General features: G+C 45.7%; 1 protein-coding gene across 2 annotated transcripts in view; it reads right to left on the minus strand.

Annotated features, from left to right (window-relative positions):
- Positions 1–16,396, minus strand: part of MTMR14 (myotubularin related protein 14) — a 46,583-nt gene extending 30,187 nt beyond the window's left edge. For both annotated transcript variants that reach the window (XM_019651106.1, XM_019651105.1), the window contains exons 1-6: positions 16,083–16,396; positions 14,094–14,242; positions 8,919–9,027; positions 2,458–2,533; positions 2,123–2,183; positions 492–614 (exon numbers count right to left, since the gene is read on the minus strand). In XM_019651106.1, the coding sequence (XP_019506651.1) occupies positions 492–614; positions 2,123–2,183; positions 2,458–2,533; positions 8,919–9,027; positions 14,094–14,242; positions 16,083–16,238 (674 nt within the window). In that variant the 5' untranslated portion in view covers positions 16,239–16,396. The remainder of the gene's footprint in view (positions 1–491; positions 615–2,122; positions 2,184–2,457; positions 2,534–8,918; positions 9,028–14,093; positions 14,243–16,082) is intronic.
- Between the last annotated feature and the right edge of the window lie 257 nt (positions 16,397–16,653).

The raw sequence follows: 16,653 nt of genomic DNA on the forward strand, positions 1-16,653 counted from the left end.
CTACAATTTCATCACCCTAACCCAGGTTCCATTTTTTTCAAATTTTGCCTTACCACATGAAGATTTAGCCCATATGTGAAGTAAAAATTGATACACACTGATTTTTTTGGTCCCGTTTTAAAAGAGACTCTAATCTACCAGAAATGGTGTAGAACTTGAAGCCAAAGGAAAAACCTTCAAGGATGTCTAAGAGGAGGAGGCAGCAGAGCACAGACAGGTCAGAGACTCACAGCTCCCTCAGTTACTATCTGGATGACCTTGAGCAAGTTACTTAACCTCTCTGTGCTTCAGTTTCTCGCCTGCAAGAGGGGGACACTAGAACCTGTCTTGCAAGGCTGTTTGAAGATACAGTGAGAGGATGCACAGAAAGCCCTCAACACAAGGCTTGGCACATGGTGAGCCCTCGGTAACTGCCATGTACTATCACCAACCCCAAAAGGCCTGTGAACACATCACCTCTGCCCATTTCACAGTGGGTGCCCTGTACTTACTTCATCCCAAACTTCACCTTCTTGTTCTCTACCATCAGGTCACAGATGTATTTGACTGACAGGTACCGAAGCAGCTTGATGTCATAGCCTCTGACCTTATCAAAAAGATGTGAGTCGGAACTTCTGAAACAAAGAGCCAGAGGGAGAAATTGCACTGCACATTCATTCAGAAAAGTTTTGGGGGAAGGAGGGGCATAGTCAAGGAAGTGTACATGTCACTGGCAAGAACTTGTTTCCCTTCTCCAGAAGATGGAGGGAGAGCTGAGACAAGACAACTGGTTCCAGGAAAGGTGCAGAGAAGGTGACTTTCTAAGAGATTACCACCCCACCCCCTAACGGGATGCTTTCAAAGAGGAACGATTGCAGCCCAGAACCAGGAAAAGGCTTTTTGGCCCTTTTTGACATTAAGAAGACTCAAGATAATCTTGGAGTTCTAAAAAGCAGCAAGCTGGTGGCTGACAGAGTCTTTAGCTTCCATTAGAGTTTATCTCCCTCCATCTTTTATGACCATTTTTAGCCATGACTTCCTCAAAATATAACAGATTTGAAGTTCTCGTTTGGAGATGGACTTGTTAGAGCTATTTTATCAGCTGTAAAATACTAGCAAGTGAATTCCTGCACTTAGCAGGCCTATGAAGCAAGGAGAAAGATAAAATTTTTCCTAATCCCAAGGCTGCCTGCCTTTTGATCAGTCACACAAATAAAGGCAAGAGTAGATAGAATGAGTAAACAGTCGCCGTTAATTTTTTTTTTAATGCCCACTGCTTTGCTGTCCCTAGCAGTCACCTCGCCAAGAACAGTGTATGCTGTGGAAAACAGCCTGGCTGAGGCAGAGGTCGTCTGATCCTGGGGAAAGAGCCAAACATTCCTGAGCACAAGCCAGAGCCGCTGCTCTCGGAACTAGAAGGCAGAACCCGGGCACAGTGAGATGCCTTCAGGCACCAAGCCATGATTCTGGGCAGCTAATCCTACTAGGGTGCTCGTGTGCATTCCAGAAACCTTTGATACCAGTTAAAGACATCCATGTGGTAAAGACCAGGCAAAGGAGTTTTCCAAAACAGCCCAGTGTTTTCTAAAAACATTTGGAAAGAAGGTACGAAAAGTGTGACCCAGCACAGTACGTGCCTGTAAGGGGGCCTAAAATATTTGTATTAACCTCTGTTATGGCACCAATCACACAGCTGCAGAGCTTCGGGTCTCCACATCTCCCACATGGAGACTATAGCCCTCGGCCTGTGCCTCAGCACCAGGTGTGGTGTGACACCTGGCAGGCAGGCCAGCCATCAGCACCCTGGAAACTGGGGCTTCAGGAAGCATACACACAGGTCTGGGCCTTGCCTCGGGCTGTGGCACCAGGAGCCCCAGGGCTGGGGAATTATCTCTGGAATCCATATGTGTGGCCAGGGTGGGGACAGGCTGCTCAAGTGGTCAATAAAGTTGGCTTTGGTGTGAAGCTGCGGGACCGACTTCAACACCCTATTTCGGGACAAGAGCTTGGCAGTGGGAGGAAGGGAGCCAACGCGCTCACCTGGACCAGTGACTAATACACATGTCAGTGTGAGAGTGGCCACCACTGGTCAGACCCCCACCCACCCCAACATACACCAGACCCCTAACAACCTGGCACTGACCGAAGAACACAGTCCTCTTCTGCGATGTCCTCTGCGTCTGCCCAGGCGTCATCTGCGCCCCCTGCCGGAGACATCTGTCTGTCAGCACCCGGGCGAGGGCAGGGGCTCCACCAGGGGCTTCCCCACCAGCCCCACCCAAGGATGCCCTTGTGTCCACCACCAGATGCCCCACATGCTGGGGACCTTCTTTACCCCAGCCATCTCCTCAGGAGGTAAAAAGATGGCCCTAGTCTCTCCCTGGCTTGCTTGCACCTTCCACCCATGCCACTGTGGCTGGGGGCAACTGTCTACAGCTGGGCTCTTCTTAGTCACAGAGGACACAGCTTAACATTCACCTGAGAAAATATAGTTGTAGCCAGTGCGTCCATACAGCTCCCCCCATCCAGCTAGCGTGGCCGACCTGCAAATGTGCTGGGAGAGAAATGGAATTTTCAGGGTCAGGTGGTTTCCTAGAGTGTCTGTTTTTATTTTTTCCAGCTTCACTGAGATATAACTGACATGCAACATTATGTAGGTTTAAGGTATTACAGCGTGCTGATTTGATACACTTATATTTGGAAAATCCTTACGACCACAGTGTTAGCTAACACCTCCATCATGTCACATAACTACCGTTTCTTTTTGCGATGAAAACATTTAAGATGATCTCTCTCTGTAATTTTCAAGCATATAATCAGTATTATTAACCATAATCACCATGCTGTACATTAGATCCACACAGAACTTATCTTGTAACTGGAAGCTTATACCCTTTGACAACAGTTTGTTTTCTGAAGTACGCAGATAAAGGAACACTTGGGACTCACTCCTAATTCTTCCAGGCCCGTAAAATGGGTCCAAGAGCACTCATCAAAGTCTTATCAGCATCGAGGCCACAGCAGTCAGCCTAGAATTTAATCTACAGCCTCTGTCAAGGGGTATCTCCCCAAACGAAGGGCACCAGTGTTACTAACTAACAGATTTAGTGGTTTTCACATGTGTATGTGTGCAGAGCATGGTACTGAAACTTTTACACCATCTTTTCACTGAATTTTCAGAGTCCATGAGATGGATATGCTGCTTCACAGACTGAGAAAGGGGCACAGGGAGGTGAAGTAATGTGTAAGGTCATACAATGAGGGGTAAGCTGAGATTTGATCTAGATCTACTTACCTACCTCCAAAGCCCATGTGCTTACCATTACTTGAACTGTTTAGTGCAGGGTGAGCAACCTTTAAAGCAAGAGGGCCAATTACGGGGGAAATGTTTTGGGGCTTTAAAAAGAAAAGAAGAAATTATATCTTCTCTCTCCTCTACATGAAGGAAATGTAGTAGCTATAGATGTGCTTACATATTCTTTTACTCTTTTCTCATCACTGAAGAAGCATTTTGAGAGCTAGAATTCTAGAAACCAGGCAACTATCACGAACTACAATATACAGTAAAACCTTGAATTGTGAGTGACTTGGTTTGCAAGTGTTCCACAAGACGAGCAAACATTTCTATTACATTTTAACATGGTAAACAAGCGATGTCTTGCAATACTAGTAGTTTGTTTCCAGAACAAATTATGCTCACAAACCAAGGTATTACTGTATCTGATTTTAAGGCTGTATCTTTAATTAAATTGTGGTTGATGAGATCCAGTAGGGTTGGGGAATGGGAGGAGGTATCTGGTGATGGGGAAGCAAACTAGCCCAGAGTTTAGCTAAAGGCTGGGGGCAGCAGTGAGAGTGGCTGGGAGATTATAACAGAGAGAGAGGAAGCTGTAAGGTGAAGCCATTTCTGAATGGGTCACACAGCCTGGCAATGTAAAGTGGGTCCCCGGAAGACCACAAAATACTGCCTTCTCCTTCTCTACCTGTAAGATAATGGGAAGGAAACAGATTTGCTGATATAGGAAAGGGGTGTGAGTGGGAACTTCTGGCTTTCTGAGGTAGTAGCAGCCTGCAGGAGGGGCGGGTAACAGAAAAGCAACTGAATACAACCTGGGGCAGGGTGGTGTGCTTTTTCAGTGCTGGGGGCAAGAATGGATTCAGGGGAAGATTGTCCAGAAAAGCCTATGAATGACTTGGGCTGGGATTCTTGCTGGCCTTAGCAGGATGTTTTCTGGCAGGGGCTGCTTTAACTTTTCCTAGGTACAAAAGCATTTTGAAAATCTGATGAAAACGATAATTTTTTTCCAGAAAAAGAATGTGCACACCATAGTTTAGCTATATTTTAGGGGCTTCTGAACTCTTCCCAGTGCATCCATGGACCCATCTTCAGCCCTTGTTAAGAACCCCTACTCTAAGGTAACCAGCCAATAACTAGGAGAAGCAAAGTAGAAAGCTGTAGCAGGGCAAGTGTCAATCTCCAGGTTGAGGACCCCCAAAGACTCGAATGGTAAGGGGAGAGGGGTCTGATTCTTGAAAGCAAGATAATAAGGGGCATGTGGCTTGTTTGAGTTCCACTGGCATGTATTATCGTGCCCACCCTTCCCCATCATGTAAGCTGCTGGCACCAAATCTCACTCACTCTTTTTTCCTGTTAAATATTTTCAGAGCAGACACACCCCACCACTTTGGATGCTGAGCTTTGAGACCATTTCTTGAATTCTTTTGAAGGTTCATGTACCTCTTTCTGCTCCCAGTTCTTCTCCCATAGTCCTTTGATCTGTCCTTGTCTTTTTTGTAATTGAGGCAGACAGACCTGGGCCCCGAGGACTGGTCAGATAGAGAAGAGCAGGCGACTTAGCCAGCTCCCTAAGTGGGGCACCAAACTCCACAGGAAGGTCATGAGCCGGCACTTGGGGGAAGCTGTACCCCATTACAGAGTCTAACTCCTGACCCCCACTCCCTAGCCTCATGGCTCCCAGTCATAACCCATCACTTCCACACTTTAAGCTTAGCTAGTACCTGAAAAAGCAGGATGTGCTCTGATTACGCTCTATTTACCTATTTAGGAGTGGCCTCTATTTCTGCACTAGGAGTATCACTCTGTATGACTGGCTAATCTTGTTAACTAACTTTGTAACACAGAATAAAAGTGGCTGACCCCGGCTCCCCATCTTTTAAGGAGGGAAGATGAAAAAGAGAAAGATGACTTGTTCTCATTTTAATTGTGTAAAAGCCAGATACAAGTGTTGGGGGAGAAAATGCCATGCGAGAACATGCTACACTTAAATGCTTGAACTGAGTTTTAAAAAAATTTCAATAATACATCTTATTTAACCTAATATATCCAAAACATTGTGTCAACATATAATCTCGTTAAAATTAATATTTTACACTCTTTGTACTACCGCTTCAACATCCAGTATTATAGCATATCTCAACTAGGATGCTTCGTTTTCAGCATTTAAAGGGGAATGTAGTCCTCTCCCAAAATAAAGTTGTGTTTAGCCAAAAAAAAAAAAAAAATTCCTATTGTTTTACCTATAAAATATAAATTAATTGAAATAAAATTAAACATTTAGTTTCACAGTTACATTGAACTGAGATTTTACCTTGTTTTTTTTTAATTCCCCATGCTATACTTTACATCCCCATGACTGTTTAGTAGCTACCAATCTGTACTTCTTAATCCCTTCACCTTTTTCATCCAGCCCCCCCAAATCCCCTCCCATCTAGCAATCATCAGTTTGTTCTCTGTTATCTATAAGTCTGTTTCTACCTTGTTCATTTATTTTGTTCTTTAGATTTCACAAAAAGTGAGATCATATGGTATTTGTCTTTCTCTGTCTGACTTATTTCACACAGCATAATACCTTCTGGTCCGTCCATGTTATCGCATGAACTGAGTTTTGAAGGAAGCAGGAAGCAAGCACTTAACATACCCCCACCCCTAAGTGGACAGAGGGAGGTGCCTCTGAAAAATGTTGGTAATAAACACTGCCATCACTGCTCTAGTTACCAAGTGCCTACTGAGTGCCACATCTCTGAGGACAATATCTCCATTTCACAACAGAAGACATTCTTGTGCCTTTCCCAATCTCCCTCTCAATTGCTTGTTCACTCGTCTGCCTCCCCTACTCACTAGCTCCATGAGGACAAGGACTTATTTATCTCTGTCCCCCTAGAAGCTAGCACAGGGCCCACTACTGCTTTATCCAAGAGCAGTATCTTCCTGCTGAGCTTGCATTTACAAGCTGGGCGAGCACTCTGCTAGGTGCTGGGAGGACAGCAGTTAAGACAAGGCCTCTGCCCTCAAAGGGATTACGGCAGAGAGGAAATGACAGAGGTTCAAACACATAATTAGAATAAAGCTATGTAAGTGGGTATTAAGTGAACACCGAATGAGTCAGGAGAAGCTAACGGGTATGAAATGGTATCATGCTGCCTGGACACGAAGGTGCAAACGGAAATGAAAGCAAGACTAAGGGCAAAGCCCTCATAAAGATTTAAGAACACCAAAGCTTCCTGGGAATAATTCCTCCAACTCATCATCCTCCCTCTGAAATGAGTTGGTTTAGGGCTCTTTTCTCACAGACCTGCCTAGATTCTAAGTGCTAACAATCTTGTCACTCAGCAACCCCACTAGACTAAGCTGTTGAGTGTGGCATTTTCGAAATGCATTCAGACAAGTTCCTTACTCATGGTCTGCAGACAAATGAGTGAGAAACACCCGAACTACACAGGTCTCTCTGCTATAGGACTTCTCAGAGTTTTACTATGTCATTGTACACATATAAACATTACTCTATGAATCTGGAGCTTGGGGGGTTAGGCCAAATCTAGAATGCAGTATTCCTCATTTTTTTTTTTTCTTAAAGATTTTATTGGGGGAGGGAACAGCATTGGGGAATCAGGGAAGGGGAACAGACAAGTTGCTGTCCTTTTGTTCTTCAGTCTAGTGTGGAGGACGCCGCTTCACTGGTCCATGTTGGTACTGTGATCACTGCGCTCTTCCCAGCTGAGGCAGATTGGTCGCTGGGCATTAAACGGCCGCTCACGGCGGCTCATGGCAGCTCACGCAGCCGGCCACTCACGCTGGCTGCCAGCACTCACGGTAGCTTACAGCAGCCTACTGCAGCCTGTGCTGTTGCCGGCAACTCACCGCAGCCCAGCTCCAGGTTGAGCTGTTGCTCACCATCTTAGCTGTAAGGGGTAGTGTCACTGGCCCACAGGGGTTCCGAACCGGAGGCCCTGCTGCTCAGAGCTCGCATTCCCAAGCGAACTCTTAACCAACGTGCCACTCGGCCAGCCCTCTCATTCTTGTTTAATAGGGAATGCTTTCCATAAACATATCCTTAAACTACTGTTCTATGGAACACACTCTGAGAAACTATGGTTTGAGTATCTCCTATGTAATTTCTAGTGACAAGCACTATGCTCCATAGAGCAGTGATCTTTAAACTGGAGTTCTGGTAACCTCCAGGAACATGAAAACTTTCCAAAGGGGAAAACGAATAGCTTCAAGAGGATCAATTTTGGGGACTTAACTTCCATACAGACTTTTTCCTAAAATCAATCTGCCCAAGAAAGCCTTTGGCTAAATCTCCCTTTCTACCTCCCCTTTCACATATGCCCTTCTCCCATTTTATGAAAGACACAAAGGGACAGAAACAAGCCTCACATCGCTCTTCCCCACTGCCCTGCCCTGCCCTGGTCCTCGACCACTCACGCTGGGTAACTCAGCTGGAGTCTGTAAGCCACTGGACTGCAGGGCATGCATGCAGATACCTGCTGCATGAATAAACAGACTACATCCCTGTTCCTCTCCTCTCCTCCAGGCTCTCTCTACTTCAAGCCCACTTCTCTTGGACTGATCTCCAAAATGCTACTTTCATCCTGTATTTTTCTGCTCGAGAATCCCAGTGGCTCTCCTGGCAAATGCACACACCTTGGTCAGTATCTGGCCTCCTGCACTTCCATCCTCTGCTCTGACACTTCCCTTCCATTCAGTCAGGGAAGTCTCCTGGCGTCTCTTGTTCCTGCCTTCATGCCTTTTCCCATGCTGCATCGCCTGCTTGGAACACCCTCCCACCCCTTCCTGCCAATTACTATTCTGCTTATCCTCCAGTACTCTCCAGCCAAGTCCCGCTCACTTAATGAGGCCATCTGTCTGCCAGTCCACACTGCTGCCCCTCTTTGGTGAGCTCCTCTTACACCACACCGTGTGACTCTAAATTACAGTGTGACAGCCTGAAGGAGTTTTGGGATAGCTTCAAATCCCAGCTGTCTAGTTGGTCAAAGTAAACTTGAGGAAATTATTTCACCACTTTGGGTCTCATCCGCAACATGGAAACATCAATTACACCAAAGGATTATAAAGATAGGTGAAATGAGACAACACTGGGGAGCCAAATTAACAATAGTTAATAGAACATAAGTTTCATAAGGGTAAGGATTTTTTATATGCTGGTGTATCCTGAGGCCTGAAACAGTGCCTGGAACATAGTACACGCTCAATAAATACTTGGTGAATTATATGATTGAAAGAATGAACAAACAGTGTAATACCTCACTTGATCTAATCTACTCCATAAACGTTTGATGTAAGCATGATTATTCTTCCCACATCACAGAGGAGAAAACTTGAGAGGGCCTTGCACAGGCAGGAAGTAACACAGCCAAGATCTGAACCTAGGCAGTCTGGCCCCAGAACACAGGGTGGGGTCCTCTGGTGTGACTATCCCTTCCCTATTCGGACTCATCCTGGAAGGTGGTTATCAGAATTTTTCTGTTTCTCTGGCCTGCTTCCCACCACAACAGGCGCCCAGTAACCACCAACACTCGGCTGGCAAAGGCAAGAACAAGACGACCCTACACTTTGCATTGAACCAGATGCCCCAGAAAAAGGTCTCAGGGAGTGTGAGGCTATGATGTGCTCTTACCTTGCCCTTGAACAAGATCACTGGGCAGACAAACCGTCCTCTGCACCTGGCCGTCTTGCTGCGGTTTACGAGGTCTTGCAACTTGCTCACTTGCACAGTGCTCTGAAACCTAATGCATGGGCAAGAGCGGCAGGTCAGGCTGGTTTCTAAGTGAGGGATAGGTAGGTGTAGGTGTGTGTGTGTGTGTGTGTGTGTGTGTGTGTGTGTGTGGGGTGTATGTGGGTGTGTGTGTGTGTCCATCCACAAAGACCCCACGCTAGGTCTGCATGTGTGTGTGTGAATACTCATTTGAAATTTAGTAAGTGCTCTAATTCCTAAATTCTAGATCATGGATATAAGGTTTTCAGGAAAAGAAAGAAGTGCTGTATGACAGGTGTTAAAATTTAAGTCATCCTGATTTTAAAACCACTAAGATAAAAAAAAGTGAGCTGCTCTGAAAATGTGGTATATAAAATACAGAAATATACATAGCAAACTGAATGATGATTACCAGTTTTTTTTCTCCTAGAGTAATATAACAGGTGCCTTGGGAACCTTCTGGAAATCATAGAGCCATTTTTGCTGAAACAAAAGGGGTGAAAGAGAAGCTATTTTGGAATTGAGAAGCATAGTAGTTATTGCACTGGGTTTGGTAAGGGAGCTTGTAGAACATGAAAGAGTCAGGTTTAGAAACGAGCTCCAGCAAGTCACACCCCTATCAAATCAGTACACCCCTAAAATAAGGGTCTACTCTCATAGATTCACCTACTGATCTTTAGCAAAAGGCTCCAAATCACCCAGTCAGAGCTTCTGGTTACAAAAGAAACAAGAGGGAGGGAAGTTAAAGAGTGGGAAACTATCCCAGCTATGCAGAGTAACCAAATAGAAGAGACAGAAGACACTCATGTCTGCCCTCTTACAAGGGTTGGGTTTCCAGGTCAAGTCCTAAAGGGTCTTTAACTCCCACATCATAATCTTTCTAGGGATCTGTATATTATTGCATGGCACATGCACACAAATAATTGCTTCAGAATGAATTAAATTCAATGTATCCCACACACTTGTGGTAACTTTTTATCTGGATGCTGTTGGCATTCATAAAAATATAAAGTCTTTAAAAACACTGCTGATTTCTTAGTAGCCTTCATACATTCCCAAGCCACAGTTAGTAAAAATATAACTACTGGGCCGGCCGAGTGGCTCAGTTGGTTAAGAGCTCGCTCAAGAGTTTGAGCTCTGAGCAACAGCAGTTCGATGCCTGGCCCGAACTGAGCAGTCGCTGAGCTGCCAACAGGTGGTAGGATGGCTCAGCTTAAAAAATAAATAAATAAATAAATAAATAAAATTTAAAAAAAAAAAATATATATATATATATAAATAACTACTATCAAGTACTATCAAGTGGGGCTCTGAAATTTTCAAATTAAAACCTGAACCAATATTTGATGATCTTGGAAAGAGAACTTAGGGGTAAAGGAAGAGGACTTATACTTCCCATAGCGTTATTTTTCTGAAGGTCTGATTTAAGATGTTATTTTTATAATCACTTTTCTTTTTTGAAGGATGGAAGAATGGCAAACTCAAACAGGCTGGGGTGCCTCTTCAAGATGCCTGTAGGGTGGCACAGGCCAACCAGACAGGCTCTAGAAAACATATGGCTCACTGAAAACCAAGTCTTCCCCCTTCCCTCACTCAGCTTCTCTATGAAATAAAGCACCTCGGTATAAAACAACTGCCTAATTAAACTCAGACCCATGAGAATACAAAAGAAAGCACCCAGAATACTGTTCACAGTAGCTTTCCTCCCACCTTCTGGCGGCCCCAGGCCATTTTCACAGATCTGATCAGTACCATCTACAGCAATTGACTTTCCCTTAGCTCACATCAGCAGTTCCCTCTGAGCTCCAAATGCCTTAAAACTACATTTGATTCTCCCAGGTTGAGTCCTTCCACTGAGCAAAGTCTCCACAAAACTAAGGTGGAATACATGCCAATATTCCCTCTTAGAGGCTCTGCAGTCTTTTAATGTATAGGCAGGCAGGAACACTTTTTCTTGTTAGGCTAGCTGGTGGTTTATTTTTCTGGTTCCCCCACTGAAGGAACCAATTCAGTTTCTTTTCTCAAGAGTTCCTGTTTTCATTTTTATTATCTTTTGGCCTCAGGATTTTTTCTTACAATGCTAAGCACTGAGCTGTGCCTGGCACATGATGCTCATATCTGAATAAATAAGTGCAGGCTTCTGTTTTTATGTTTTTCCTGCAGGACTGAGCCCTTAACCTGTGGGATCTGATGCTATCTCTGGATAGATAGTGTCAGGACTGAGTCCAATTGTAGGACACCCAGCTAGTGTCTGAGAATTGGTGGTGTAGCGGAAAAACCCCTCCCAACACACGTTGGAATAGGGTGCAGAACTTTAACCACTATCTCCCAATGCCTCACCTGTACTTCCCTAATTCTGGTTCTTGTTACACTGTTATTGCATATTTACTGGTCTGTGTTACCCACTAGACCTAAAGGTAGGGCCTTCATCTATCTGGTAGGGCTTCCAGCTGGATCCTTGGGGCCTGGCCCATGTCAGCACCTCAATGAACACTTTTGATAATCATGTTTTGGCTGTATAGAGATCCCTGTCCAGGCTTCTATTCCCAGATGATGGGCTAAAGTGTGTGTGTGTGTGTGGGGGGGGGGTTTAAGAGGACCAAACATTTCCTGAATCCAGTTATACCCTGTGTAACTCAGTCTAATTAGTGTCATATTGACACCAAAGCCAGATATGTAAAGAAGCAAAAATTTCTACTTTTTCTCACCTAAACATGCATATACTCCCTTCTCTTCAACAAACAGGCATCGCCCACTCAGTTATCACTTCAAGGCCTTGCAAGGAGTGAAAAATAAAAACCTCCAGTAACCCCTTCAGGGTTAGAGATGTACTGCAGTGTCCCTGGCCTGGAAGGTGAGACTCTGCTAGACAAGGCAGGAGAGCCATGGTGATGACAGAAGAGACAGTCAGGTGAACAGAGTAGGGTGAGGAAGACTCGGCCTTTAACCCCACTCTGCTTGCTACGTCTGTGATCTGGGGCGAAGGGCAAGTTACTTCTCTGGGTTTCAACTTCCTTTTCTGTACAATGGAGGTGACACCACCTTCTTCACTAGGTGGCTGTAGGACTTGAGGGAGCTAAAGTGTGAAACCCTAACACCTGCCAAACAGTAGGCACTCCACAAATGGCTAGATTGACTCAGCACTGAACTTGTTTCCTTCCCGGAAAAGCTTCCGTGAGGCAGCCAAGACTGAGTTCTTTTGAGTACTGCTACCACAGGGTGGTTTGGCATTTCCTGGGAGCTTGTCAGAAAATGCAGAGCTCAGGCTCCACTCCAGACCTACCGAGTCAGGTTCTGCAGTATAACAAACCCTAGGTACTTCACTCACAAAATCAAGTTGGAGAAGCACCACCTTAACTACAGCTGAGCTTAATAGCGGAACGCTATCGTAAAACCACCAGCTAGCACTGAAGAGGGATGAAAGGAAGGCAAGGGCAAGGAAAAAGAGCTCTTGTTCAAAAACTTTAACTTAAGGGCTTGTAGAAGGTGAGTTTACCCAACTCTGGAAGAAGCTGATAGGAACCATAAATAATGGGGCCATAGGAAAGCCCAATTCTTTAAGCTTGGAGATCCCTGGAGTTCTTAGGTTATACGACTGAGGATATGACAGTTTCTGTGATCTACATATAATTTGTTTTTCTAATACATTCGTTTTTCTCGGTGAATGCTGCCACATGCTCTTGAGATGGCACACTTATAGACATTCCTTTTTACACATGAGGAAACTAAGACTTCGTCCTTAAACGTCCAAACTGGTTGTCCTTCTGCTTCAAAGCCTTCTTTGGCTCCTGGTGGCCCACAGCAATGGTTCTCAGGCCATAGCACATGCCAGACTCATCTAGGGAGCTCTCTGAGAATGTAGATTCTGGAAATTCTGATTCAGGGGCCCTAGAATCTGTGATTTTAATGAGAGCACAGAGGATACAAGCAAATAAAACCACTAACACCCACAAGTCCGCACTCCTTGACCTGATGATCAAGAACTTATACGAGCTGAAACCTAAAGAATTTTCAGGGAACATTCCTACTCACCCAATTCCAGCTGAAAATGCTCTTTACCATTGGGTCTTCCCAAACATCATTCTCCCTGGTTTGCCTACAGCAGCACTTCTCAAACTGTAGTGTGCTTGCGAATCACTGGGGCACTTTGTTAATACTGTGATTTTGATTCAGTGGCTTGGGAGCCTGAGATTCGGAGTCTCTGGCCAGTTCCTAGGTGCACTGATGGGCATGCTTTGGGTAGGGTCTGCTGCACTTTATCTGTAGCACTCATCATAACGTTGTATTCATGAGGCCAGGCTTTTACAGGTATTATTGAAAACAGCTCCTGGAATTCCCTTAAAAGCATCAGCAAGCAGGGAAACTAGGGGAACAAACTTTGAGATCAACATAAAACATTTCCTGGAGCCTCAATGCTGCGATTATTTTAAGTGCTGCTGCTACCGTTTATTGACCACCTTACAGGCTGCAGCCTGTGCCAGGTGCTTTAAGTCTACTCTCGTATCAACTGTTGCTCCATAGAAAGCACTCAGCCCTTGGTAGGCCCTCAATAAATGGTAGCTCTTATGTCTAATTCTTAAAACAAACATGACAGGCTTGTACTATTTGTCATCAGGGATTGTACTAACCACTTTTCTAAAGAGGTATAGACTTACCAATGAGAAAAATGAAGAGACAAAGAGGTTAAACAACAAGCCAGCAAGTGAAGCAGCCAGCATGTAAACTCCAGACCTCAGGTTCTTAACATGTCAATACAGCAAACCTCCATCCCACACACTTAAAAAAGAACATTGAGATTCAGAGAGGCGAGGTGTGCAGTCAGCAGTCTTAGGATGATGAGCTATATAGGGTGGAAGTGAAATAGAAGTCCAGGGCTTCCCAACCCCTGTGATTCCGAACCCCTCATTCTATGCCATGCTACCCTGCCAATCTAACTTCTCAAACCCTGAAGTAAACAAAGATGCCAATAAGGCTTAACACCTAGGGAAAATGAGTCTGCCACACTCCGCTCCCCTCCCAGCTGCAGACTTCCTGACCCTAGCAAATGAGCTGTGAAGGCCTCCCCAGGCAAGCACACTCTGGTCACATGATGCTCACGTGTCTTTCTCCTTTTCAGTACTTTCATACTCCAGGTACACGATATGCTGGGGGTAGTGGCTGCAGATATCCCCATTCACATTCTGGATCACACTGTAACAGTAGTCTCGGCCAAAGAGCTCCAGACATCTCTTCTCGATGCGCTCAACCTGCACAGAGGAGATCTGAGCATAAACAAGATTCTGGGGCTCTGAGTGTGAGAATTAGGTGGTTTGTGACCTGGAGAGGTCACCGGGAATGACACGTGCCTCTGTGATTATTATTCAACGCCAGAAAGAAACCTGTTGCTAGGTCACAGGCCCTAAATGTGTCGTTCATTAACCAATATGTGTTATATTTGGGGAGGGACTCTAAACCCCACAATGTTGCAATGGAATTGTCTGTTATGCATTTGAATGAGAAGATTACAACCTTCATTAGATTCTAAAAGGGGTCCACAATGCATAAATTATTAAGAACTCTTGCTCTAGGTTACTTTAACTGGCACTAATCCATTATCTGCCCTTGGCTCCAGATTTTTCCCCATTCTCCAGCCACAGAGCAGTAGCTAGATGCTCTAGTTAGTGTAATGAGTAAAAGCTGCAGACAGAGCTGTCTCCTAACATATATTATTTGCTTATGAAATAGAAGGAACAGCTCTCCTTAAAATTGTCTTGTTTGGTTCACAGTTCAGGGAAAGACCCACTAAAAAAAGGGCATAAGATCTGTAACATCTCGAGAAGTCTAAAAGAGATCAGGAGGCTCTGAGAGGCTTTAAGGCAGCTGCAGTGAAAGTCAGGTATAAATTATGACAACTCTAATCTTCAAGGGTGTGCGAGATGGAAAAAGGACCCAGCAAAACCACTGACCCTCTTCAGCCACTCAAAAGAGCAATGGGGATAAAAAATTTCACAGCAGCTGAAACTGGGAATCCTCAAATTTCAAGGTGCATGAGTTTCATTCAGAAGCCTGTTAAAAAATGCAAATTCCAGGTTCCCATCCTCAGAAATTTTTTTGGTACGACTGGATGGGACCAAGGAATCTTAATTTTTAACAAGCACCCCAGATGATGCTGAAACAGGTGGTCCTCAGGCTAAGTTCTGAAAAATACTTGGTAGTTTGGAGAATGGGAAAGTCGCATCATTACTGAAGTCATCCACTGGTTACTCCACAGACTAGCAGATGCCAGCTGCAGCATGTCTCAACATAGGTAACCACTGGAGCCAAATCAGAGTTTGGTGGCCCAGGATAGAACAGAATCACACTAGAAAACCTGATGATGCTAAACCTGCTAAAGCCATGCGGGCAATGAGAGATAGGTGTCTGCAGGGTCAAGATTCCCATCCGACTGTCAGTGCCTAGGATGTGGATGGCATAACCAGACTAGACGCCTTCCAGGTCTGGCAATAAGGAAACTGAAGAGAATGCCAAGGGAAGAAAATAGAGGAACTGAGACCTACTTTTGAAAGAACACAGGGAGTGTGGGCTGTCTTTCTGCTCTATAGGGGAAGAAAACGGATGGGCCTAAATTTAAAGTCATGCTCTACAGGGCACAGCATAAGGAAAAAACACAATTCATCTGTTGGCTCCATTCTGCCCCACTACTCCAACTCCAGCCCCTTCATTTTGACCCTTGACCTGCAGGAATCCTCTAGATTTCTTTTATCTAGCCTTGGGGCTAGACATTTTTTTACCTAGGCTTTTGTCTCCATCCCCGAAGCAGAGAAGTAAATAATCCTCTTCAACTCCTCTCTAATCTCTGAACATGGCCCCTCAACTCTGATCTTCGACCTCCAAATTCCTTGTCTGAAACCTAGAGGACATCCTTCCTTGGCTCGTTCCGACCCCAGTTCCTCCTTTTTCGGTTTTTAAATTTGACTCTGACTCTCCGGATCCAAACCCTGGTTGGGTCTGGAACTGGCCTTTCTCTCCTTCCTCTGACCCCTGACCTCAGCCTTTCCGCTTCCCAAGCCAGGGACCTTCTTCTGCTAATCGTACTTCCGGACTCACCTTAGAGCCGCCGGTCCCGCTGCAGTCCTTGGCCCGGTACTGTGTCCGGGAGAACTCCTCTAGCAGCTCCCCGAGCCCCGGCTCCTGCGGCGGAGGGTTCCCCGAAGAAGTCGAGGACCCCGCCGAGGCGGCGGCAGCAGCCCGAGCGCCAGCCATGGCCCAGCCCCGAGTCCCTTCAGCGTCCCACTTCCCCCTCAGCGTGGCTCAGCCCAGCCCATGGCACCTGGAGGCTGCGACTCCAAGTCCGGAACCTCGAGCACTGCCTCAGCCGCCGCCTTCCGCTTCCACTTCCGGCCCCGCCCCACTCTGCCGGATGTTTACCTCGGATCTGGCCAATCGGAGCCCAGGACTCGCGCCCTGCCCCATGACTACCGGCCCACCTTCCAACGCGGAGCGATCCAAGTGGTCTCCGGGGAGGGGTCGCCTACCACTCGCAGATACCAGGTGCTCCGCCCCTTGGGGTTTCCCCTGGGGAAGCCGGACTAAACCATTGGGGTTCTGAGGGGGTGGAGTAGAGAGGGCCCTGAGGGAACTAGAAAGACAGAACCATGGGAAAGAAGCTGGAGACGAG

The sequence above is a fragment of the Hipposideros armiger genome, unplaced genomic scaffold (assembly GCF_001890085.2).
Source record: "Hipposideros armiger isolate ML-2016 unplaced genomic scaffold, ASM189008v1 scaffold_152, whole genome shotgun sequence".
NCBI classification, from domain to species: domain Eukaryota; kingdom Metazoa; phylum Chordata; class Mammalia; order Chiroptera; family Hipposideridae; genus Hipposideros; species Hipposideros armiger.